Here is a 26,529-nt window from a genome sequence, read left to right on the forward strand (position 1 = left end):
ATGCCAAGCCCTGGCATGACAACCTGCCCCAGAGACTGGGACCCACTCACCTGAAGAGAGGTGAATGCCAGAGTGACATCTGAGGAAGCACCTGTCTCCTCCGCCACTCTTACCGCAATGCAGGGACACGTGGGGTGATACGCTAGTGGGCAGGACCCCCTTCACTTCTAGACAGGACAAAATATAGTCACTTACAGGAAGAGAAGGACATTTCCAGGTGTGACAAAGATGGCTGGGTCCCATGTATCAGAGGCCCCAAGAAAAGAAGGTAGAGCTGACACTCAGCACAGAACACAAGACGCCAGGCACTGTTTCCCACCGAGGTAAAGGAGCTACTTGTATGCTGTTTTTCTCATGCAAAAAAAGCAACCAGGAAAATGGAAGTGAGTTCCAACCTATGCAGAAGCACAGAGGCAATGCCAAAGAGCCTACAAAGTATCTCCTGTTTTTGAACTATTTCAAGAGTGGCTGCTACAACTAAGGGGAGGAGAATTCAGGGGTGGGATGGTCAGTTGCACTCTGGGTCCAGTCAGACATGGGAGAGTGCCGTTGGGCCCATGGCAAGCCGCTGCCGGAGTCTTACCCACACAGTCTTTTTTATTCCAGTGGAGCTTGTATGCAGGGTGGCACTGGCATTCGTAGCTGCCCACCGTGTTCACACAGACCTGCTGACAGCCTCCGTTGTTGACGCTGCACTCGTTGGTGTCTGGGGAACGAAACACGCTCCTGTCACAGCAGCCCCTCACCGACCCAGTGGGTGCTGTCCTTCACTTGAGGAAGGAGCAGGAGGGGAGTCCCATGGTTGAAACCCACTAAACAAAGGGGAGATGCTGACTGCCTTTAGGACGTGTCCTTGGCACCAGCTGACCTCATTGTCCACCCAGGGGATTTCCCCGCATGAACCTCACCAGAACGGCCTCAAGCTCCATTCTTGACCAACCACTCCCTGATTAGGGACACTCAGAGAGAGTCACACTCTACTTGCAGATGCCCGAACTCAGATGTTGCACAGGCTTCCAACTTAAAACTCTGCCATCCTCCTGAGCTACATGCTAAGGCAGACAGATAGAATTAGGGCTCCCCACTGAACAGTTCATGTAGTTGAACTGCAGAGAAGGAAAACAACTTGCACAAATCTCCATCAACCTGAGACTTAGCCCAAGTCAAAGGTGGCTCTAACTAAAACCCAGATACACATCTGTATACAAGTAGCATGCCCTTGGGGTTGCTTGATGGACTGGAAGAGTGTGTTTTTCAAAATGCCAAGAATGTGTCAAAAAAAAAAAGAAGAAGAAAGATAACACTGTCCATAGAAAATCACTATTATCCATTCTTCTTAAGCACAGGACACAAAGACTGGGCAGAAAGTATTTAGGCCAGTGATTCCCAAATCCTCAGGTCCTCAGCATCACCTTGGAAGCCCCAGATATTCTGAGTCAAAACCTGAATCTAGTCTCAAAGACTGATGAATGAACATGATGATCAGGGAGCAGAGTGGGAGTCATTTGGCGCCAAATTTGACTGTGCCATAGTCTACTTGACCATGAGGACAAAGGACATCAGAACATGTTGCTACATGGGCACCAAGCAGAGAGAAAGTCAATGGTCCAGCTTCCAGCTCAAAGGCCTGCTTGAAGACCAACTAAAGGGCTTGAACAAGGCTTTGCAGTCAGTACCTACACACAGCAAGGCTGTGGAACTGTTGGTGTCCAGCCAACCCTCTCTGAGGACTGTGGCTTTACTATCTGCTGGGAAGTTCCAGTGGGTAGAGTATCATTTCCTGAGAGATCCTCCCATTCTCTGAATATAACTGCATCAGTAAACTCAATAAAGAACTCACAGCTGAAGAGCTTATCTCTCCTGCCTGCTCCATTTCATACTTGATGTGTTAAAGGGATAAATGGGGACAGACTTCCCTTAGCCAGTGCTTCCCTTGAGTCGATGGGTTCAATACGACTGTACAGGAACTGGAATGCCCCCTTCATCCTCCAATGGGGAAAACTTAGGGATAAGTCCTGCTCCTCTACAGGCCCAGCCTCCTCTGACTCCAAATGGGGCATTCTGCTCACCTCCACAGTGGGTAAAGCCGTAGAGGGTGTAGCCTTTGTTGCAAGCACATGTGAATGTGCCAGGGTAGTTGATGCAGCTGTGGTCACAGGTCCTGTCCAAAGAGCATTCATCCACATCTGCAATTGTAAAAGGAGAGGGGATCTGAAACCAATTCTGAAGGAAGGGTGAAGAGAACACTTTTCAACAACACCAGTTACTGGGGAAAACAACACAAACAGAATAAAACATTATCTGTCTGTTCTCCCACTCACTTGTGTTAAAGACAGTGCTGAGCAGCCCACAATAAGTGTCCTCACTGCCAGGACCCTTCTTTCCAAATTCTGTTGCAAACTGCACTTGCCTAAAAGGTCAGTTGGTCTCCCTCACCCATGCTTATTTGCAGGGCTGAGGAACTTAAAATATTGAATTGAAGCCAAATGAGATAACATACGTAAAATGAGTTTGGAAATGATAAGGCACAGCCTGTGCATTATTATTGTTATATTACTATTGGTAAAACAGCAATAGTAATTTTAGAAGCTAGGGGAAAATGAAAGGAGAATACACTTGGGTTGGAGATAAATCTGGTTCCTCTCTCTTTGATTTTTCTGGAAGGAGTCTTCTGGCCCCAGGAGGCCAGCTGATCCTGGCTTTAATGCCTCCTGCACTAAAAGACAACATTAACGCTAACATTCTCGCTACTTTTCTATGGCAGACACTGAAATTTGGTGTTAAACCTCCAAGATGGATGCTCTTGGCCAATCTCTTGGTTTTCCTCCCCATGGTTCCGTCCCATGGGGCCCCTCCAACCTGGTCCAGTGTGGAGACATCCCTGGCTTCTGCTGAAGTCCTAAAAACTAGCCTCAAGACTGTGTTTGTGGATCTAATCATCTATTCTTCCCTGGTCTGGTCCTCACATCTTTCCTGCAGACTAGAATTTCAGAGCTTCACTTCCTGAGCTCTTCATGGGGCTTTGACAGAGTTATAACTTATGTCTCCAAATGAATAAACCAGGACCAGCGCAGAACTCAGTGGAAACCAACTAGACCATTGCTATATATCTTTTCCATATCAAATGTGCTGCAAGAAACTACATTAATAAAGAACACAAACATTTGGGAGGAACTAGAAGAATAAAAAAGTGAAATAAAAAGGGCAAATTCTTATAACACCTCTTCTTCCCTAGCTTTTCCCAGAAATCCTGGCAACTTCTTCAATAAATTTGTTCTGTGCAAATATTTGTACTACCAAGACTGATCAGTGAAAAATGAGAAAAAGTCTGTTTCTTCCCCAGTAATTGATGTCACGCCATGAATTCTGTTATTAACATCAGCCAGTTGTCGAGAAAGTGGACTCTTCCAGTAGCTGACTTTGGCTGCTCGTGACAGGCTTTTGCTTTGCCAAAAATAATGAGATCACTTTTCTAATTTCTTTTTAATGTGTTTACACAGCTTAAATGGTATTCCTTGCTCTATATGTTATGAAACATTATGTAGAACAGCACATTTGCTTTCCAAGCCAAATGGATGAAAACCCACAGTAATTGTCTAGAATGAACTCACTGAATTTAAAGGGGACTATGCTTGAATTGCCTGACAAAATATGTATTAAGAAGAAAAATCCAAGAAAGAAACCTAATTCATACTATAAGTTTTTTAAAAAAGGTAATGTTACATCTTTAGTATCTGAAATGAAGTCAGATATTATTTTCTGATTTTGCTTTAATTCTGGGCTTTCTAACAAAATTAAGTTACACTGTTCTTATTTCTAGAAATGGAATAGGGATACATGATAGCAGGTCTTTTCTTCCTGAAAATACAAGTGGTGCCCCTACCCAAAAGCATTTACTACCACCCCAGACAGTTATTCACGTGTCAATAGCTGCCACCCAGAGAAGTTCCCTTGCCACACCCTGATGTGGGAGGGATGCATCTGCCCAAGGACTGACCAGCCTCGCCTCCTTTCAGCCCCCTCCCTCTCCCCAAGCTCCAAGGCCATTCAAACAAGTGCTACAAGGAAGAGACCAATGGGTACATGATGCTGATCATGGGTCAACCTCAACTTTTTGTTCAGAAAAGGTATGTTAACTAAATCTGCTTATTTTGCCACTAAATTTTGTCTATAAAATCTGTAATGTTAAAGGGCATTTATAAGGCGGCTCCCTTTGGTATACTTTCCATTCTGCTTTAACCATTAAAGAAAAGGAAAAGTATTCATTATCTCGACACCCTAATATCACTCTACGTGCATTCTGAGATCCAGTGTGTTCCTAGCAGAGAGCTCTGCTCTAATCACACCAGATGGGTTCCTTGAGGTGTTCTCTAATCATTCACAGCTTAATTTCCAAAATATACCTGTGAGCTACATCAGTGTTTTTATGCTCCCTAAAAGATGAAATAAGTGAGACACAGGTTGGAGGTGGGGTTGAGGACTCGGTTGAGAAGCCCACTGAGTCAGTCTCTGCCAGGGTGGGGTCTCGTGTTCTCCACACCAACCAGCAGGCATCGCACAGCACAGCTACATTTCAGCACATACCTTGGCAAGACTTCTCATCTGTTAATAATTTAAATCCCTTTTTGCAGCTGCAGTCAAAACTGCCCACGGTGTTTTTGCAGAAATGATCACAACCTCCATTGTGGGTCTGGCACTCATCAATATCTGTAACAGGCAAGCATCGGCAAATCAGACAGCCATACTTGCCTCGTTTTCCACAAATCCCTGAAGTACTATTGTGTGTGCTTCATTATTCTCTGAAACAAAAACAGACCCATAGAAGCACTTAAGAATGTTCGCTGCTGTTTTTAATCTTACCCATGTTTTCTTGCCTGACTTAACCAATTTTGAAAGACAAGAGCCTAGTCCCCTTGAGAACTGTGGCTTGTACTGCCCTTGACCAGCATTAGGAAACAATCTGTGGGACAGAATGCTGATGTCCTATTATATTCTCATCCTCTTCCTGCTCTCTCAAGATAAGGTGGCTCCCTTTGGTATACTTTCCATTCCAGTTTAATCATTAAAGTTATAAGGAAGTAGAACATTTGTTTTGGCAAATTACACAACGATCAAATAGCCTTAATGCTTTTAAATAATTCTGATACTCAAATGAATCTTATCTTTTCTCAGTTTCAGCTGGTACCGGTAACTGGTTATCTACTTTTTATCATGTTGAAGAACTAAGCCTTCGTAGTCTTGCCCATGAAATGCTAGCAGGTCATTGGGGTCTCTATTCATCAGCAAAAGTTAAAGGTATAGTTTTATTCATTAGGTTCTCTGGATAACAATCTTGGCTGTTATTTGTGATATGTTGCTATTATCTCCTACACATGTTCCTTTGAACTTTTGCCTTTTTCTAATGTGGCCGCTGCCTGAAATGGATTATTTGATATTTGTAGAAGCTGACCTTCTCAACAGTTAGTGTAATTAGGTTGGTTCTAGTTAAGCTCACTCAATTATAACCTTCCACTAACGCAGGGAAGAAAAGCTCCCATCAATATAAACTATAAGCAAGTCTGTAGTCATGCTGGAGGTGTGGAGGGGAAGAGGTGCATTTATCCCCACACATTAGCAGTACAAAGAGTCACAGACTACCTTTGCAGGTCTTCCCATCCAACTGGAGAGTGAATCCAACGGGGCAACTGCAATGAACACCTGTCGAGGTATCCTTACAGGTCCGATCGCAGCCTCCATTGTTCACAGCACACGTTTCTGACAAGGAAGTATATAAAGGCAGTTAGCTTCCTGAAAAAGTGCTAATACAGGTGGGAGGAAAGAGATATTAGTGCAATATTCATACCTAACAAAGTTCATAAAAGCCAAGAAGCATGGTGGGGTATTCATGGTTTTACCCCCAAGCCTCTGCCACCTACAGGTGGGATAGAGGGAGAATGGGTACAACTCCTCCCACCCATCTAAAAAAGTGACATGTCCCAGGGAAGCTTAATGGGGCGATCAGAGGGAATAATGTGTCTCTCCCAACCTGCTGAGCCTTTCCCTCCACTGACTGATTTGAAGCCACTAAAATTTCCTGTCATCGACAGCCGGTGACTTGCTAAGTATGAAATATCTGGCAGGCTAGATGTGAATACAGAACAGAGGAAAGGAGTGGGAGGTGGTCTTTCCTTAATCCTGAGCTCTCCCCCTTCAATATTAGTAATGGGCAAAGCAAGAGAAGCTAAGCTTTGCACACCCCAACCATTCTCTTTTTGCAGACCAATGGCTTCTTCCTTACAATTGCCATTTAGCTCAGATCAGTTTACTTTCCATGAAAGGAGAAAGAGCTGTCAGAACTAGATAAAAAGTTAGCTGCAGTCATTAAAGAGCATCTATAGGGATGAACATTAAGCAAAATGGCCTTGTAGTTCTGCATTTCATACAATTACTCCAAGTAACAGAAAAATGCTCTTCCACATTCATTCAACTGATAGCACGTAGGCAGACAGAAACCCGATTTTACTACCATAACTACCTTATTGTAGAATGTGGGGGTACAAGCTTAGTTCTGAGTAGATATGATAGACAGGACATACATGTTTATCTGCTTCCTCTCAAAATATCACTAAAATGATGTTTTAAAGAACAAATCCTTAAGGATGAAGAAAATAGGAGAGAATGGTGACTTCTGGCCAAGATGGAGGTATAGGTAAACTGTGCCTTGCCCCACAACCAAAAGAAGGACAACAAATTTAAAAACAATAAACAACCAGAAATGCCAGAAAATCGAACTGTACAGAAGTCTGACAACTAAGGAGTTAAAGAAGAAACATTCATGCAGACTGGTAGGAGGGGCAGAGATGTGCAGTTGGAGGGGAGAGGATTCATGGCAAGGTGGCAGCTGGAGGATCAGGGTGGGCAAGGGGGCAGCTGGCAGGCTAGGTGGTCCTACATTTGTATGCAGATAAACTGGGAGGAAGACAGACCATGCAATCCAGAGTCCCAGCATGGAGAAATAAAGCCTCAAAACCTCTGACCACAAAGATCTGTAGGGGTTGCAGTGACAGGAGAAACCCTCAGCCTCCTAGGAGAGTTCATTGGAGAGACCCACAGGGTCCTTGAAGGTACACAAACCCACCCACCTGGGGAATCAGCACCAGAAGGGCCCAATTTGCTTGTGGGAAGCAGGGGAAATGACTGAAAGCTGGCCAAGAGCAGAGTAAGAGGCACTGTTCCCTTTCAGGCCCCTGCCCCACATATAGCACCACAACAAAGCCGTATGTCTCCCAGCCCTGGTGAATACCTAAGGCTGCCAGACCAAAAAAAAAAAAAATGGCCCAAATGAAAGAACAGATCAAATCTCCAAAAATAGAACTAAGCAACAAAGAGATAGCCAACCTATCTTTTTGCAGTTGGAGGGGAAGAGGACACAATGATGCAGAGTTCAAAACACTGGTAATCAGGATGCTCAACAGAAATGGTTGAGTATGTTTGCAAAATAGAGGAAGTGAAGGCTATGCCAAGCAAAATTAAGAAAGATATACAGGGAACCAACAGTGAAGGGAAGGAAATCAGGACTCAAATCAACAATTTGGAGCAGAAGAAAGAAATAAACATTCAACCAGGACAGAATGAAGAAATAAGAATTTAAAAAAAAAAGGAGAGCCTTAGGGACCTTCGGGACAGCTTTAAATATTTCAACATCTGAATCATAGGGGTGCCAGAAGGAGAAGAGAAAGAGCAAGAAATTGAAAACTTATTTGAAAAAATAGTGAAAGAAAACTCCCCTAATTTGGCAAAGGAAATAGACTTCCAGGAAGTCCAGGAAGCTCAGAGAGTCCCAAAGAAGTTGGACCCATGGAAGTACACACCAAGGCACATCATAATTATATTACCCAAGATTAAAGATAAGGAAAGAATCTTAAAAGCAGCAAGAGAAAAGGAGACAGTTACTTGCAAAGGAGTTCCCATAAGACTATCAGCTGATTTTTCAAAAGGAACCTTATGGGCAAGAAGGGGCTAGGAAGAAATATTCAAAGTCATGAAAAGGAAGGACCTACATCCAAGATTACTTTATCCAGCAAAGCTATCCTTTATTATGGAAGGGCAGATAAAGTGCTTCCCAGATAAGGTCAAGTTAAAGGAGTTCATCATTACAAAGCCATTATTACATGAAATGTTAGAGGACTCATCTAAGAAAAAGAAGATAAAAAATACAAACAGTAAAATGACAACAAACTCACAACTATCAAGAACTGAATCTAAAAAACAAAAGCAAAAACAAACTAAGCAAACAACTAGACCAGGAACAGAATCATAGAAATGGAAATCACATGGAGGGTTATCAGTGGGGAGGAAGAATGGGGGGAAAGGTAGAGGGAATAAGAACTATAAATGGTAGGTACAAAATAGACAGGTGGAGGTTGAGAATAGTATGGGAAATAGAGAAGCCAAAGAATTTATATGTACAACCCATGGATGTGAGCTAAGGTGGGGGAATGCTGGTGGGAAGGGGGTGGTGCAGGGTGGAGGGGAATAAAGGGGAAAAAATGGGGCAACTGTAATAGCATAATCAATAAAATATATTTTAAAAAGATAATAAAAAAGAAGCTACTAGATGAGAGAAGTCAGATATGCTGGAAGTGGTATGTTTGAAGGGGCACTGGCTGGCATAGCAGGTACTAAATTACTCTAGAAGCAGAGGTGAGGGTGGAGGTAAAAATAGGAAGACTGATTGAGAGTCTGTATAACAAACAAATAAGCCCCCAAATTCCCCCCTAAATTCCACAGCCAGATGACTACCACCTTCTTATTGGGCTATAAGATAGAAATGTATCCTGGGGAAGTGGGGCCAGAGAAGAACTGGATTCAAGGATACAAGCAATAGCAGAGGGGGGGCAGTAACGTCAATGAAAGTCTACACCAGAGGTGTCCAACCTTTTGGCATCTCTGCGCCACACTGGAAGAAGAGTTGTCTTGGGCCACTCATTAAATACATTGTGACATGTAATCACACGAAAATAATCTCATAATGTTAAGTAAATTTACGATTTTGTGTTGGGCCACATTCATAACCATCCTGAGCCGCATGCGGTCCATGGGCTACAGGTGGGACACCTCTGGTCTCTACCCTGAAAAGAGAGATGGCAAATTCTTACCTCCCACTCATTTGCCAGAAGGCTGGCAGTCAAGCCTATATGCCCCCTGCATGGGGATTGAAAGATTCCTCTGCAGATAAACTGACCAGCCCAAGTGAAAGACATACAGATACCGGCACTTGAGGCTCTCAAAATGAAATGGCTAAGTCACTGCCTAGACACCCAAGCATAAGGCCCACCAGCTGACAGAATATTTAATTGGCTTTTCAGTATTTCACTATTAAATATGAAAAGTCAGTCAAGAGTCACCAGACATTTCAGGAAAGCCTATAATGGGATATACATATAACAAATCAAACAAACAGTAAATTTGGAGGAAACAAAGATAATACAGAAAACAAAAGAGAAGTTTTTAAAATTTTTATAATTTCCTTAGAGGGATAAGAAAAATATCTATGAAACAAAAACAGGTACCTACAACAAAAGACAAAAGTAAAAATCTTGGAATTTCTTTATTTTAATTTTAGTTTTAAGAGTTTTGATAGTGGGGAAGGGAGGGAGAAATAGAGGGAGAGAAACATCAATGTGAGAGAGAAACATTGAGCAGTTGCCTCTTGCTTCTCGCGTGCCACCCCCAGCCCCAACTGGGGACCTGGCCCACAACCCAGGCATGTGGCCTGACTGGGAATGGAACCAGTGACCTTTTGGTTCCCAGGCTGGCACTCAACTCCCTGAGCAACAGTAGCTAGGGCTCTTTTTTTCTTCTTTAAGGTTTTATTATTTCTTTTTAGAGTGTGGAGAAGGGAGGGAGAAAGAGAGGGAGAGAAACATCAATGTGAGAGAGAAACATTGATTGGTTGCTTCTTGTATGTGCCCTGACTGAGGACCAAACCCAAAATCCAGGCATGTGCCTCAACCAGGAATGGAACCAGCAACCTTTTGCTTTGTGGGACAATGCCCAAACAACTGAGCCACACCAGTCAGGGCAAAAGTCTTGGAAATTCTTGAAAGCAGAAATTTAAAAAGAATCCTGTAGAAGAATTAGGGGATAAAAAAAAAAGAAAAGAAAAAAGAAAAAAAATCTCCTAGAAAGTAAAACAAAAACATAAAGAGAAAAGAAAAAAAATTAGAGAATCAATACAGGAGTTATGACAGCCAGCTAATAGGAGTTCCAGAGAGCAAGAACAGAGAAAATGGAGTGAAGAGAATTATTAAAGAAAAAATATGAGAAAACTTAACAGAACCAGGCGTCTTGAATGTCCATATTGAAAAGGTCAACCGAGTGCTCAACATAACAGGAAGGAGAAGTCACACAGTGAGGGACATTATAGTGAAATTTCAGATCCCCAGGAACAAGAAGAAGACCCTAAAAACATCTGAGAGAAGATTTCATAGGTTCCATCCAAAATAAAAATGACTTCAGACTTCTTGAAACAACACTGATTGCTTGAAAACTATTCAAAATTCTCATGGAACATTATTTCTAACTCTGAACTCCATACTGAGCCAATTCTATTTTTTAAATTACATTTTATTGATTATGATATTACAATTGTCCCAATTTTTTCCCCTTTGTCCCCTCCACCTAGCACCACCCACTCCCTCAGGAAATCTACACACCATTGTTCATGTCCATGGGTCATGCGTATAAATTATCTGGCTACTTCATTCTCTATACTGAACTCTACATCCCCATGGCTGTTCTGTGGCTACCTATTTGTATTTCTTAATCTCCTTACCTCTTCACCCATTTCCCCCTTCTCCCTCCCATCTGGAAACCATCAAAATGCTCTCCATATCCATGATTCTGTCTCTGTTTTTCTTGTTTGCTTAGTTTGTTTTTTAGATTCAATTGTCAATAGATAATATATTTATTGCCATTTATTTGTTAATAGTTTTGATCTTCTTTTCTTAAATAAGCCTTTTTAACATTTCATATCATAATGGTTTAGTGATGATGAACTCCTTTAGTTTTTTCTTGTCTAGGAAGCTCTTTATCAGCTCTCCACTTCTAAAGATAGCTTTTCCAGGTAGAGCAATCTTGGCTATAGGTTCCCACTTTCCATGATTTTGAATTTTCTTGACAACCTCTTCTAGTCTGCAAAGATTTTTTTTTTTTTTGAGAAATCAGCTGACAGTCATATAGGAGCTCCCCTGTAGGTAACTAACTGCTTTTCTCTTGCTGCTTTTAAGATTCTCTCTTTATCTTTAAACTTCGGCATTTTAATTATGATGTATCTTAGAGTGGGCCTCTTTGCATCCATCATAATTGGGACTCTCTGTGCTTCTTGGACTTGCATGTTCATTTCCTCCATGAAATTAGGGAAGTTTTATTTCATTATTTTTTCAAATAGATTTCCAATTTCTTGCTCTTTCTCTTCTCCTTCTGGCACCCCTATGATGCAAATGTTGGATCACTTGAAGTTGTCCAAGAGGCTGCTTACACTATCCTTGTTTTTTTAAATTCTTTTTTCTTCTTCTTGTTCTGATTGCTTGTTTTTTGCTTCCTTATGTTCCAAATCATTGATTCTTGGCTTCATCCACTCTACTGTTATTTCCCTGTAAATAGTTCTTTACTTCAATTAATGTATCCTTCATTTCTGACTGGATCTTTTTTATGCTGCTGAGGTCCTCACTAAGTTTCTTGAGCATCCTTATAACCAGTGTTTTGAATTCTGCATCTGATAGATTGCATATCTCCATTTTGTTTAGTACTTTTTCTGGAGTTTTGATCTGTTCTTTCATTTGGTCCATATTTCTCTGTTTCCTTGTGTTGGCAGCCTCCCTGTGTTTGTTTCTATGTATTAGAGCTGTTTTGACTCTATGTCTTGGTAACATGGCTTAATGTAGTAAGTGTCCTGTACAGTCCAGTAGCATAGCCTCCCCTATGATTGAAGCTGGGCATTCAAGGTGCATCCTCCATATAGGCTGAGTACACCCTCCTCTTGTAGTTGAGCCTTGGTTGCTGTTGGCAGATCAATGGGAGGGATTTACCCAGGCCAGTCAGCTGCAAGGACTGGCTATGACCACTGACCACAAATCTCTGCCCTCCATGGAGGATCAGCTGTGCAGGGGCAGGGTGCTGGTGTTCCAGCATAGTCTGTAGCTGTTCACTGAGTGGGCAGGCTCTGTGGTTTCCCAGGTGGTGCAGGCCAAGGTCATCCCTTACCTGTGTTCCATCTGGGGCCACCCTGCATGAGCTATAAATCATTTTGAGATGGCTGCTACTTGTGCTGTGTTTGGAGATTCCCAGGAAAAGCCACGTTGTGAATTAGGGCTGGCTGCTACTAATGTCAGGCCTGGGGCCACTTAGCAAGAGGTACAGGGGCTGGGAGCCACTGAGACCAGCTGTTGTTTATTTGATAGTATTTAGGAAGTTGTGAAGCATGAGCCCAAACCAGGCATTCACATGGAAAAGTCACAGTTAACAGTTTGGGTGGGACTATAAGTTGAGTGGGGTGGAGTCTCAGGGGATCTCCAGGGTGGGGGCAAACAGTGTTAGCCAGGTTAATGGAGTCTCCTATGTGGCACCCACCTGCAGGGTCTTTGGCTCTGTGGCAGGAGAGCTCAGAAATGGGACAATGGCTTTTGCCTGCCATCCTGTCTGAGAGAAAACTGTCTTCTAGCTCCTGCCTTGATGCCAGACACTTCAGTTCCTCCCCATATGCCACTGGTACCTTTCAAGCTGCTGCCCCAGTGCAGGAGCTCAGAAGGAGTGAGTCTGAGTAAGTCTGTATGTGGGTTCTTTTAAGGGGACTGCTTGGGACTCCAGAAGTTTCTTCTACCAACTCAATCCTAGCTGGGGTTTGCAGCCAGAAGTTATGGGGACTTATTTTCCTGGCATTGGAACCCTGGGCTGGGGTGCCTGGTATGGGGCTGGGACTCCGACTTCGGAGATTTCTCTCCCAAACTTTTGCTCACCATGCTGGGATGTGGGACCACCCCATTCTGCATCTCTGCTCCTCCCACCAGTCTGGACAAACGTGGTTTCTTTATTCTATAGTTGTCAGACTTCCATTCAGCTCAATTTCTTATGATTCTGAGTGATGGCCATTCTATATTTTAGTTGTAATTTTGATGTGGTTGTGTGAGGAGGTGAGTAGTGTTTACCTGTGCTGCCATCTTGACCAGAAGTCCTCCCTGAGCCAAATTATCAATAAAAGGTGAAAGTAGAGTAAAAGGCATTTTCAGGCATGCAATGTTTTTTTATAAAAATCCATATCTACCCATGTAAACTAACAAAAGAGAAGATGTGGGATCTGTGAAGTGAAGGGAATTCCAGGCTGGGGCTACAGGGAAAGCCCAAGAGAGCCGTGTACAGCTGGCCCAGAGACAGGCCTCACCAGAGCAGGTGGGAACCTCAGACTAGACTTTTTAAGAAGAAAACAGAATTAATAAGTTAACTGCTATTTTTGAGTATGTTGAAAAGGGTTCTAGAGCTCTGCCAGGAATTTGCAAAAGAACTGGTAAGAGGTACTTAGAAAACTAAGCAAGTGAAGAAAATATAATCATAGCACATTACGTGACTCACAGGTAAATCATATTTAGATATGCACAGTCACAATAATGTAACATGTAATAGAGTTTAAATCATGATAAAACCATATTTAGCGTATGGAGGGAGAGAGAAAGATGGGGAGGGAGCAGAAACAAACTTAAACTTAGTGTTCTGCAGTAAGAAGTCAAAAGCTAATTCCTAAAACTGACACATCAAGAAATAACTGTATAGTATCTCAATAAAATAGGGGAAAAGAGAAATAACTGCATAGACTTCACTTTTCAGAAACATGGGGAAGGGGAATCAAGAGAAGAAACAACTACAAGAATTAAAAATTGTTGCCTCGAGCAAATGGGATGAGGGAATGGCAAGTTAGGTGACAAGGAAAGGATGCATTTCATTACACGCTTCATAGTAGTAATTAAGTTTTTAAAGTTTTTATATTATTCATATGTACTATTTTGATTTAAGGCAATCAAAAACAATAGTTTTAATAGGGCAGAAAAGAGCTCAGAAATGTTACCTGCCTGGTGACCAGTGGCTGCTCAGTATCTTACCTGACTGCTAAATCCAAAAGCTATCAAAAGATAGGTTTTGTTTAAATCAAGTCAAGCTTCCTCCAGAATAAAAATGGGTCCAGAGGGTCTGTCTGATTCCCATGCCCATAGCCACGGCCTCTACTTCTGCTGTCATCTCCAGCTCCACTGTCCGGACCTGCTGGCAGACCCTCCCACGCCCCACAGCCAAGTGCCACTCTCCTCCATTCATCTCTCCCGACATTAACATGGAATGAAGTCAGAAAGAGGAGACTCGGCGGACAAAAATAACAGACACAGCAGCACACTAAGCTAGAGGCTGCCCAAAGTGCCTCTCTGGTCACAGTTACTGAGAAGGAAGGGAACAGAATGTTCCTGACCACCCACTAAGTCCCAGGCGTCGGACTCTGCGCACTTGTGCACATTAGTATCTTAACTGAGCTTCCTGACAACCCTAAGAAGTAGGTCTTATTACATCTATTTTATTTTTTTATCCTCACCTAAGGACATGCTTATTGATTTTAGAGAGAAGGAAGGGAGGGAGAGAGAGAGAGGGAGAGAAACATCAAAGTGAGAGAGAAACATCGATTGGTTGCCTCTCACGCACCCTGACCAGGGATGAACCTGCAACCTAGGTATGTGCCTTGACCAGGAATTGAATCCGAGACATTTTGGTTTACAAGATTACGCTCCAACCGAGCCTCACCAGCAAGGGCTTATTACATGTATTTTAAAGAAAGTCTAGGAAGTGGAGGCTTGGGGCAGTTTACTGGGTGCCAGAGCTAGCTGGGGGCGGGGGGGCGGGGGCAGGAGGACATTAACCTGGCTATTTGACAGTGTAGCCAGTGCTCTTCCCACAACACAGGAGCTCAGGTGATGGTGAAGCAACAGCAGTGGGTTAAGATCAGACACACCTGGCTTGACAGGAGCTCCTGACCCCTGTCCAGCTGGCCTGAGGGCACCTGGGTCCCAGGCTCAGGCCTGAAGTAGTTGGGGAGGGAAACAGACAATGACAGTGGCCAGGGGAGAGTGGGCGAGGTGCCTACCCATGAGCAGTCGCCGCTTCACCCGTTTGTCCCCATCCGCCACCGACGTGGCGTTGCTCTCCGTCACCTCCAGGGCAGTGTCCTCTCGCTCTGCAAGAAACACAAAAGAGCACAGTTCTCAGACCGAATGAGTCAGATTATTCATCCCCTGCACAACTGCTTCTGCTGAAACCCCAGATATGAGAGCAATGCGAGATATGTGACTGCTCACTCAATAAAAATGTGCGGTAATGAGGCTCTGTGGGAAGCCTGGCACGCGAAATGTATGCAGAGCCTCAGTAAACGTTCAAAAACGTGTGCTTTTGAAGCACATCGCACTGACCAAAGAGACACTGGGGAATGCAAGCTTCAGATTCACACCAGTACCCTTAGTCCAGGGTGAAAAGAATCTTATAAAATGGAGTCAACAAAGGACACGCCATGACAGATGGGGCAGGCATCGCACCAGGAATATGCAACCCTGGCTCCTGCTGACAGAACGGCCACTGTGCTGTCACAAACCACTAGATTTAACTTTGTGTCACTGAAGCCGCTCAGGATGTATTGTCCAGTCTCCCAAATACTAGCTTCAGGAAAAGCCTAGTTCAGGAGAGGTGAAAGGGCTTTTCAAGGTCACACATGGAGAAAGGGACCACATTCCCTAAACCACTCCCACTGCCACATGTGAAGCAGCATGGGACCGTTTGGGGACAAATGCACTGGAAACACCTGCATCTGGTGCCCAACACCATTAATAGTTGGTCAGGGTTAGGGTCAGAGTTAGGGTAAGGGTTGAGCAGGCTGGGGTAGACTCTCACCCAGTACGGGGGCCTCCACTCACCAAGGCAGCTCCTCCCATCTGTGTGCATCTTGTACTGGGGATGGCAGCTACACTCTGGACCTTCAGCTGTATCCTCACAGGAGTGCTGGCACCCACCATTTCCATGGTTACAAGTCACTGAGAGGAAAATGAATCGATGCATAAAGCCCTGAGATTTCCACATCCAGGGCTGCGTCTGTGCCAGAAGAAGTCTGATTTTCATTCAGCAAGTATCTGAGCCCCTCATACACACTGGGCGCTGGGCGCTGGGCACAGGAGAGATGACCCTGAGCAGACCCTGTCTCTGTCCACATCAACAGGCAGTCATGATATGGAGTGTGGAAACGCCGAATGACAGATTTGACCAAAATTATACAGAAGGTTGAGATGGGAAGGTGGGAGGTGTAGATATTCACTATTTAGGTGAACTCATAACAAAAGATTCTTAGACTACTGCTTTGCTCTATCAGGAGAAGTTTGCATATTAACACAACTGTACTGGAGCTCTGAAAAATGCAATCATACTCTAGGTCTGGGACAAACAGACAAAATTTAATTTGTACACGTGTATAGGATTTCTCTCATCAGATTCCATCTGGATTAGTTAGAAGGAAGGTGGGTAATCAGAGGAAATAGTGATTCTTTGCATACAATTAATGCAATATTAACCAGCAATTACAAAGACTATGTACAAATGCATTGATGGCAAGCCCCCCACCCCCCCCAAAAAAAGAGCTAACTACAAAACCGAACAGTGGTTATTACCTCTGGCAGAACAATGGGAGGAGGAAGGTTATATTTTTCTCTCCACACTTTGGACTGTTTGACTTCTTACATAGGCATTGTAATTTTTCTAACTTAAAAGAACTAAATGCATATCTGTGGTGTGAGAAACTTATCTGTGATTGTAGTTATGTAAAAATTGTGTTATGCCTATGAACACCTAAATAAGAATATGAAAAAACAGTGAAACAGCTGGTTATGTGGTGGAATTCTGAATCTTTGTCCTCTTTTAAGTATGATTATATTATTTGAGCAGAGACATCTTAAAAACATTTAAAATTTTTAAAAATAAGCTTTCAAATAGTCTGTTGGCCCCTGAAAAAAACTGAAATGCTGAGTCTCACTGCACAGGTCTCGGAGGATCTGCGTGCTCCTTCAAAGACACCCGGAACCAGGAGAAGCGGTTCTCACCCTGCCCAGCCGCTGGCTGCCCCCAAGCACAGCCTCACTTGTAGGGGCCCCGAAAGCCTGTCGGAGCTTGTTTGTGCCAGGAGCATCAGCCCTGGTTCGGCAGGCTTCGAGGCTGCACTCCGCTTTGTGGTGGAGACAATGGAAAGAAGTCTCTTACCTGCGAAACTGTCTCATCTCAAATCATTATATTGTACACCTGAAACTAATAAAATGTTTTGTGTTGATTATACCTCGATTTAAAAAATAAAAAGAAATGCAGTGACTTAAAACAACAACAACAGCTGTCTCTTCATCTCTTAACCATGAAGGTCTCCTCACTGTAAACTACCATCCCTAGCAAACTGCAGGGGTCTTCTAGAAGGTCCACGGCTTTGGGAGGAGTTCCTGAAGGGAAACCCTCAGAGTTTCCTCCAGCATAGATCGTGGTTCAGGAACACCTTTAATGGCCGGTTGTTCCCTATTGTCTCTTGGTGTTTCATTAGCGTATTTCATCGTGTGGGGCAGCTGTGTCCAGACCACGTATGCCGTTCACAGATCCATTCATCTTAAACGTGTGGATTGAGCACATCCTGTGGCAGGCACCAGGAGAAGACTGAGAGGGGAAACTGATGAGGTCCCGGACGTGGAGGGCTCATGGTTGGGGAGAAACACATAAACAATTTCACCCAGAGAGTCATGTGCTGGAAATGACTCTCTGCTGTGGGAGCCAAAACACCAAACAGTGGCTGTGCTGAGGCCGTCCAGGAGGATTCCAAGGTAGAACGACATGGTGACTACGAGCACACGCCCTGTGTCAGGCAGACCCACGCTGGAACCCTAATTTGTTCACTTAATCCCTGAGTGACCTTGTTGCTTTAGCTTCTCCACAATTTTCTCAGCTAAAAGTGAGCATAATAATACTTTGCTCTTAGAGTGGTGATTTTAAGAATTAAAAATGCAAGGGTACATCTTCAGACAAGACTTTGCACATAATAAATGCTTCCCCGAAGGTAGACATTACCCTTATCATTTGTAGAAGTCATGTAGGATATTGAATATTGAGTGAGAATTGGCCAAGCCAGAAAAGGAGGAGTGCTTGGAAAAGGCTTGGGGGCATGAAAGAACATGGGCTGTTTTCTGAAAGGCAAAGAGTTGGTGTTTGGGGGGAAAAAGAGGTGGGCACAGCTTATAAAAGAAGCACAAACCAGGTAGCAAAGAGCTGGGATTGCCCAGTGAGGAAATTTGATTCAGTTCTGTGGGAATGGGGATACCCAGCCCCCAATGTCACACTCCTTCCTCCTGAATTTCATTTCCTTCTGATTGGTTACTTAAAAAAACAAACAAACATTTCTCTTCCCTTTGGGAGACTACCCTGGTGCAGTGAACTGAGTGCTCGGTGGAGGTCAGTGTCACATGCCAGCTGCCTTCCCTGCTGCTGCGGTGCCAGGAAGTGGTGGTTCTGATGCTGGGCTGCCGCTGCCAACAACCTCTGGGGCAGGCCAGTTCCCAGCGCGGGTGTGCACCTGTTCATACTTACGGATGCAGTCTCTCTGGTTCTTGGCCAGCTCGAAACCAGGCCTGCATTCGCAGGCAACACTGCCCCTTGGAGCCTCCTTGCAGATGTGACTACAGCCATGATTCTTATTCATGCAGCTCAGACCCTCTGCAAAACAGAGCAGCATGTGACCAGGTGTGAGCCGCAGACTTGCCTGCCTGCTCGAGTCTCCAGCAGCCCCATGTTTTAAAAAAATATATCATTAAAATCAAGGCAGAGACATGAAAAATTTCTTATGTCACCCGAGAGATAAGAGGTCTCAATTCTCAAAAAAAAAAAAAAAGAGTAGGAGCCCACACCAATAAACTGAAAAGAGAGTTTCCATCAGGAGCTCTCTGAGCGTGGAATGAGAGCCTGCTGACCCCAGGAACCGGTTACCGAAGCCAGTCAAGAATGCGAAGAGGAGAGGAGGGTGCCCCTCAGAGAGCCTGCAGGTGGGCTGAGGAGGGGTCCCACTGCTTTCACGTACTCTTGAAGATGATTTTCAGAAAATTTCCACCCTCCTCTCTCCCCCCACCAAATCCACATTTGGGTGGTGACCATGACTACTGTATTTTAGCACCACTGCCATGGTCATCTGCCCAGGGATCTCTCCTTTGTGACCACCCTTGTCAGTCCCTGGCCCCTTCTCTCAGCAAGCTTGGGGCACAAGCCGCTGACAATGTCACACAACAACGTGATGGCAAGGAGAACAGAAGGAGACCTCCTACATGGGGTTTGCTTTGGCTGCTGTGTGATCCTTTTGGGTGTGCTGTGAGTTTCATTAGACCCAATATTGTGGCAACAGTGGTGGGAAGGGGGAGAGGTGGTTATTTTCCTGGATGGTCTAACATACACAGAAATGACAGGGCCATAGCAAAGTATATGCCTGTGTAGTTTGCCAGCACTGTGCTTCATCTCAAAACCCACTGAGACCTTGACACCTGCCCACACTCCAAAAGAACTATCACCACACTCAAGAGTATTCTCAAAACATCACCTCAGTCTGCAGTGCATTACTAATGCGATGCTTCTTCGAGTTTGTGCAATGCAACTCAAAGACACCTTTGAAAGTAGGGATTTTGTTCTCATTGGCTCCCTAGCAATAATACACTTTCTCATATATTGGAAGTAACATCGTTTAAACCTAAGTACCAGTGTTTTCATTCAGCTTCTCTAGGGCCCCACACTGTGCTGTACTGTGCCCCTGAAACCTTAGCTACTTGGCTCTAAGGAGGTCAAAAGTCCCCTCTCTGCCATTCTACCACAGACCCACTGATCTATGCTGAACTGGGAAAATTGTTTTCATATAAACAGATCTTATTCCCATTTCAAAAGATAGCACAACAGTTAATACATCCCATACTCTCCTAAAACTATCTTGGTTTTTATCTGACAGTTACGAGCTGTTTGAACTGTGGCTCTCAATCTGCTGGAAGGTGCTGGGACTCATTCACCCATGCCAAGGGCTGCTGTCAATTAATACAGAAAGAGGCTTGCACTGGATGAGTGGAAACCGCTCTTTGCTCTGACTGGTGATTTCTGAAGACGTTATTTTCTCCTGGTGCCAAGATGGCATAGGAGGTGCTTCTGGAAGCAGTGTCCTGTCCTCCTGGGAAGGCACAGTGAGCATTACATTTGTCCTTAGGTCAGCAGAGCATTTGAAATAACAGGCACCAGGCCCTGGCTGGTATGGCTCAGTTGGTAGGAGCATCATCTGGTAGGCCAAAGGGTCGTGGGTTTGATTCCCAGCCAGAGCACATAAGCAAGTTGCAGGTTCAATCCATGGTCAGGGCATGTAGAAGAGGCAACTGATCGATATTTCTCTCTCACATCGATGATTCTCTCTCCCCCTCCCTTTCTCTCTAAAAGCAATGAAAAACAAATGTCTTTGGGAGAACATAAAAAACAGATTAAGAAAAAAAGAACAAGTGCCAGGAGCACCTAGGGGTACGCGTGACAGTGCCCGAGAAAAGGCAGCAGTAACACCTGCAAAGTGCCCTCCCCACACAGGTCAGCTGCTTCTTTTTCTTCTTTTTCACTTTTTTTACAAGTCCTGTTAAGACTTTTGCAAAGTGACCTTTACTGCCTCAGAGCAATTCATTTACACAAGAAATATTTTGTATGAACTGTGCACCAGATGCTATGGAGATACACAAAAAAATTGCCCCTGATATCATATCAGAGCAAGCTAGACCCAAGCTTACCAGGAGACAATGGAGGTTAAAAATGGCTCTGGAGATGCTGAGGGCTTTTCAAGAGGTGACATGAAGCATTTTAGGGTACCCTGACTCAAACAAGGCCACTGCTGGTGGGGAGGGCAGGTGGATCTGGTCCAAACTGGGAGGCCCGCTGGCCACGGTCCTGGCTGCCCCTGGGACCAGCCTAGCCATTGTGTTCAGGGATGTTAGTTCACCAGGAGGAAAACAGCTCAAAAACTTTAGAAATGCCCAATCGTGTGGTCCCCAGGCTTGGGGTCTCAATGAAAGATATTTCCAGAAACCAAATAAAAATATGGCTTGCCAACAGGGCAAGAAGCGACGCACAAAAGGGCCGGACAGGCCCCAGTGGGGGCACAGCCCCTTCCTCACGACCCTGACGCCTTCCCCACTGCTCTGAAAGGGCCGCAGGACAAACACCTAAAAACATTCTCAGCGCAGACAAAACAACAGAGGAATGCTCACTTTGAGAGCCTGAGCGCCTATGAATGGGGACAAAGGCAGGCGGGCCGCTGTCTCCAGCCTACCCCCATTACATGGGTGAAAACACACGGTCTCTCCCTCAGAGCTTTGGGGTCTCTCAGAATTTAAAAAAAAATCAATGACTGGAGCTGTCCCTCTGAATCAGCCATTAGGATCCCCTGCATTGAAGAACAGTTAGCAAACGATGAAGAGCTGTTAGCAAAACAACAGCTAAACTAGAAAATGCTAGCGTGCAGTGTTACCTTCTTTTAACCATTTTTTGGAATGTCAACTGTAGGTTTTAAAGTCTATTTTAATACAGTTTCTAAGGGTTTAATGCGCATGGTAGGGGAGACCCAGAGGAGCTTGGGGTTCGCGGCTGTTCTACCGGGAGAGGTGAAGCCGGGTGGGCGGGGTCGAGCGCAGAGACCTGCGGGCTCTCCCTGATGCTCATTTGCCAGGCCATCAGGTCAAAACCCAGCAGAGAATCACAGGGAGCGCTTTCAGACCACAACGCAAATTCTTGGATTTTGGTTTTAGCTCCAGACAAATACGTTCATTTTAAATACTCTTCAGGGGTTCCAAGAATGTCTGAACTGTAGAAAATTAAAAAACACAGATTGTGGAAGGGAACTGCTTTTGTATTTACTTCTGTTAGGAGGAGCCTGTGTCTTTAATCAGTCTAGGGGGCTTGCTGGAGGGGAAATGGGGGCCACCACTCTGGAAGTGCAAGGCTAAGGGATGAGTATGGCTTCGTGAGTGGGCGGGATCCATGCTGGGGGCGTCCAAGCAATGCCCCCCCCACCCCCGCCTGCCGCCAGAAAAGAAACCAGAGTGACTTCTCCGGAAGCAGCTTGGAGCAGCCAAAGGGGAGATGCCCTGAGATCAGATCACTAGTGCCGCTGGCCTCTTCACTCCGCCTCGGAGGAGAGGCAGAGCTCATCCAAGAGTCCAGACAGACTGGCAGGAAAAGGAAACCCGACTGCTACTCAAACACGCCTGCGTGAGACGGAGATCTGCTTGGTTAGAGCCAGTGTGTGCACTCCCGGCCGCCGTGAGCAGGCTGGGGTGGTGGGAACCATGGAGCCCTCCGCCCCGGGGCTTTTCTCTGACCATTCTCAGTGTCCAGACGTGCTTTCCAGTCAGGTACAGAGAAGGAGCCATCATTCCTAGGGCATGAGGCAAAAAATCGTCTTCCACAAAGAAACCGTTGAAAAGGCACTGTAACCACAATTAAAATAATAAACCCATAAATCTGTGATTAAATAATAGAAGAGCTTAAAATGGCCTTGTTCTTAAGTTATGAAAGGATAAGTAGCACATATACCAAAAGGAGTTAATAGTCTAATATTTAGGGCACTTCACTTGAAAAGAGGCACAGGCAACCCTGGGAGAAGAAATGCAGTCACCAAGATGTGATTATTTGGCTTACAAAAGAGCAAGAAGAATTAAAAGCACATCATTTGGCAAGAAGTGATTGGCCATGTGTGCTCATGTCCCCTCCCACTCCTGAGAGTCCACTGAACTAATAGAGGAACAAAATAAGGTATAAACTCAAAGCAGAGAAGCCCTGCCTGGCATAGCTCAGTGGATTGAGCGCGGGCTGTGAACCAAAGTGTCACAGGTTCGATTCCCAGTCAGGGTACATGCCTGGGTTGCAGGCCATGACCCCCAGCAACCACACATTTTGTTTCTCTCTCTTTCTCCCTCCCCTCCCTCTATGAAAATAAATAAATAACATCTTTAAAAAAAAACTCAAAGCAGAGAGAAGAAAAGAAGGCCATCAAAAGAGAAGAGTTTTCTGCAAATTTAGGGAGGAATGGTAAGTGGTGACATAGAGAGAGCCCCAGCCTGGGCAGAGTCCCCTGCCCGCTGGAGCCTCAGAGGCTTAAGAGTTCAGAAATGCAAAACACGGGGAAGGCCCGATCTAGCTGGGGGTGCTAATAGAGCAAAGCTCTGGAAATCTCCACAGGAGGCTTCAGCCCTTCCCACCCACCCTGAGCAAGGAGCAGGCTCGGCTTGGTGCTGTGGTTTGCAGCACGATTTTGAAAAACTTGGCAAACTGTCCATTTCCCCGAGATATCTTGTCATGTTTGAAATGTACTCTATGGAAAGATTAGAAACAGAGAATGTGAGCATTTGAAGAGACCTCAGAGCTCAGCCACTTGCTTTGCCAGGTGAGCCAGGTGAAGATGGTGAAGCTAAAACAACTCGCCCCCCCCCCGCCCGCGCCCCCCGCCCCCCCCCCGCCAGTCCCCCACTAGCAGAGTCTGGGCTACTTTCTACAGCCCATACTTCCCTTCCATAGCCCCGCCCACAGCAGAGCAAAGGTACCTTCTGAGCGGTGGATGCATGTGTGCTGATTGTCACTCAGGAAAAAGCCCTCCTTGCAGTGGCACCTGTAGCTCCCCATGACGTTGACACAGGTCTGCTGGCAGCCGCCGTTGTTCTCCAGGCATTCGTCCACGTCTGCGGGGGGGCGGGGGGGGGGAGCTAATCTTTGCTTTCATTACCGGTTCAATACCCTGCCCCGCCCGGCAGCTCAGGGACTCCTGCTAAGCAGAGATGCACTTCCTTTTCCAGCCCCTGCATCACAGAAGCTCCAAGCATTGAAGCCAGGGGGACTCCAGATGATTAACTGACCCTCATGGGTCTGGGGCTCACTTAAAAAAGGCCTTCCGCATGCACATAGGATAATCAGTTCAGTAAATATTGACTGAACACCTTCTCTTTGCAAAGTATGGTGCGGTGCTCAGTGCTTGGGGAGGCAGTAAAACAGACAAAAGATCAAATTCCCCTGTTCCAGGAGCATGCTCTTCAGGAGAGGGAAAGAGACAAATGTACAAGTGATTATGAAATACAGTAAGAGGTGGCACAAAGGAAAAGGAGGCCACGTGTGGTTGTGGGGTGTCAGGATGGGTTTTATGGAAAAGCTGGTGAAGGATGGGCCCTGCGGGATTCCTCCAGTTACAAATCAAGAGGAGGGCTTCCAGGCAGAGGGAGTGTGAGCACTGGTGGGAAGGCTGGGGAACACGGAGTCTGTGCAAAGAACAGTGGGTTGTTTTTCTGGGCTGCAGCCTGGGACAAGCAGGAAAGTTCCAGGAGACAGAGCTGGGAAGACTGATTTGGGGTCCCACTGCAGAGGACCTTGAGTAACAAGCAGAGAAGGTCTACTTCATTTGGGAGACACTCGGAGCAGGGGCGACATGGTCAGACCCTTGTGTTGGGAAGAACAAGGCAGCAGCTGAGGGGAGGACAGGAGCAATGGGAACAATCGAAAGCCTGGGAGTCCAGCCTCATACGAGTGTCTGAAATTGCCATGCCTGGCACTGTGGGTGGCTGACCTGGGGCCTGGCAGTGGGGATGCCTAGGAAGGAGGAAATAAAAGGCACTGTGGACAGGTGCCTGCTAGAGGGGAGTCACGTGGGCCTGTGGTGGGGAGGCCAAGAAACATGAGCAAGAGCAGCACTGGGTATAGAGATGGGGGTGGGGGTGTGGTTGGCCCCTGCCCTGGGAAGGGAGGTGATAGTGTGAGATGCTGGCACTCAGGCGTAGGTCCGGCAGGCGCTGGGAAACCTCCCCCTGGTGTTGTAAAGACAGCCCTGAAAACCGCTTACTTGTGGAGGCCTGATCTAGGCAAGTGTCCCTGAGAAAGCCCAAGGCAGGAGTGTGTGAGGGGGGAGAGGGGAGCAGAAAGGGGACGCCAGAGGTAGAATTTGGGAAAATACCAGGGGCAGGCGGATATAGAGGAGAGAGCAGGAGCCCTAGAGAAGGGGCCATCAGAAACACAGGGAGGGAGAGGCCCTGCCCAGTGCCATACCCCCAGGGTGGGGTTAGGGGACTTCCCTTCCACTGAGTCGCATGCACGTGGGTGGCTCCATCAATATACTCACTACCCTGCATTCCCAAAATTGTTTTTTTTAATTTGTACTTTTGACCCCTCAGAGTCTTTTACTTATCCATCTCCACCAGGCTGCAAACTGCTTAAGGCCCAAAGTTTGTGTTTTATTTACCGGAACCTGTTTCTTTACCGGAATGTGCAGCTGCACCTGAACTGTTCAATGCATGAGCAAAGAGGAGGAAACTTCCAGAAAAGTCTCAGACATGACAGAGGCTCAAGGAGAAGGCTGATACAAAAGCAATTTATTTTCTCCAACCTGATTTCCCATGGGCCTATCGCTAGCTCCTGGGCGCATCCGTAACAAGAAAACATCTCATTTAAATATCTGTTATCTGGTTTCAAGCTTCAGATCTTACAGTCATTGGTCTTCCCACACTACCAAGCAGATGCCTTTCTAAACTGATGGGACTCGAGCCATCCCCTGAAGCCTAACAAACCTGCCCTTCTTTGTTCCAGAGGGTGAAGGGAGCACATTCCAGAGGATGAGCCACACTGGGACACACCTGGCCTAGGTGTTCCTCAGTGAGGGCTCACGGTGCCCCGGAGAGATCTGCCTCCCTGAACACCAAGTCCTGGATTGCTTTTGGGTAAAGGTGTGCTATCCTCTGAGCTGCCACACCCCACCCCACATTTAATCACTATTCCTTTTCTCCAAGGCAATTAGAAATGTGTCACTAACTTAGGTGATGCACTCTGACTGAATTAATGCAAAGCGTGTTTGTTCACATGCACAAATGTGTATCACTAGGTTGGTGAGTTTCTCCAGACTGTAAAACAGTATTTTACAACTCTGGCTGCAGTTTAGAACCCTGCGGCATGGACACACCTCCGGAGACACTAATAGAAGAAGCCTTGGAGGCGACCTTGGCCACAGTGTTGTTTTAAACTTCCTAAGTGCTTTCAATGTGCAGCCAGCGTGGAGAACCACTACCACAAAGCCGAAGAGCTATGCCCCGCTTCCAGACACTCAGCAAACAGAAACTGAATTCAGGTGGGGTGAGCAGCGTGGAAGAGCTGCGTTTCATTTTTCAGACGCCCAGGCAGTCAGATGTTGGAGGACTCTGGGGTCAGTGCCAGAGCTAAGTGGTATTTGTGCTTCGTCGATTCTGGCTAATATATTTGAGGTTAATGTGTGGTTACGGGGCCCGGGGAGCGGCGAGGGCTCTTCCCAGAGAACACAGGAAACTGCCACTCCTGAGGAGTCCTGGCTCTGAGCTTCTTGCTGCTCACAAAATGCGTTGGCCCTTTCAAGTCTAACTGGCAGAGAAGTCTCAACGTACATTG

General features: G+C 45.6%; 1 protein-coding gene across 4 annotated transcripts in view; it reads right to left on the reverse strand.

Moving 5' to 3' along the window:
• Positions 1-26,529, reverse strand: part of SCUBE2 (signal peptide, CUB domain and EGF like domain containing 2) — a 73,452-nt gene that overhangs the window by 34,399 nt on the left and 12,524 nt on the right. For 2 of the 4 annotated variants that reach the window (XM_045825769.1, XM_045825771.1), the window contains exons 4-12: positions 23,679-23,813; positions 18,667-18,792; positions 15,978-16,094; positions 15,158-15,247; positions 5,638-5,754; positions 4,585-4,707; positions 2,070-2,186; positions 584-706; positions 51-167 (exon numbers count right to left, since the gene is read on the reverse strand). In XM_045825769.1, coding sequence (XP_045681725.1) covers positions 51-167; positions 584-706; positions 2,070-2,186; positions 4,585-4,707; positions 5,638-5,754; positions 15,158-15,247; positions 15,978-16,094; positions 18,667-18,792; positions 23,679-23,813 — 1,065 coding nt within the window. The remainder of the gene's footprint in view (positions 1-50; positions 168-583; positions 707-2,069; positions 2,187-4,584; positions 4,708-5,637; positions 5,755-15,157; positions 15,248-15,977; positions 16,095-18,666; positions 18,793-23,678; positions 23,814-26,529) is intronic. The other 2 variants (XM_045825770.1, XM_045825772.1) reach the window with 2 other exon arrangements.

The sequence above is a fragment of the Phyllostomus hastatus genome, unplaced genomic scaffold (assembly GCF_019186645.2).
Source record: "Phyllostomus hastatus isolate PE091 unplaced genomic scaffold, TTU_PhHast_1.1 phas_scaffold_585, whole genome shotgun sequence".
NCBI classification, from domain to species: Eukaryota; Metazoa; Chordata; class Mammalia; order Chiroptera; family Phyllostomidae; genus Phyllostomus; species Phyllostomus hastatus.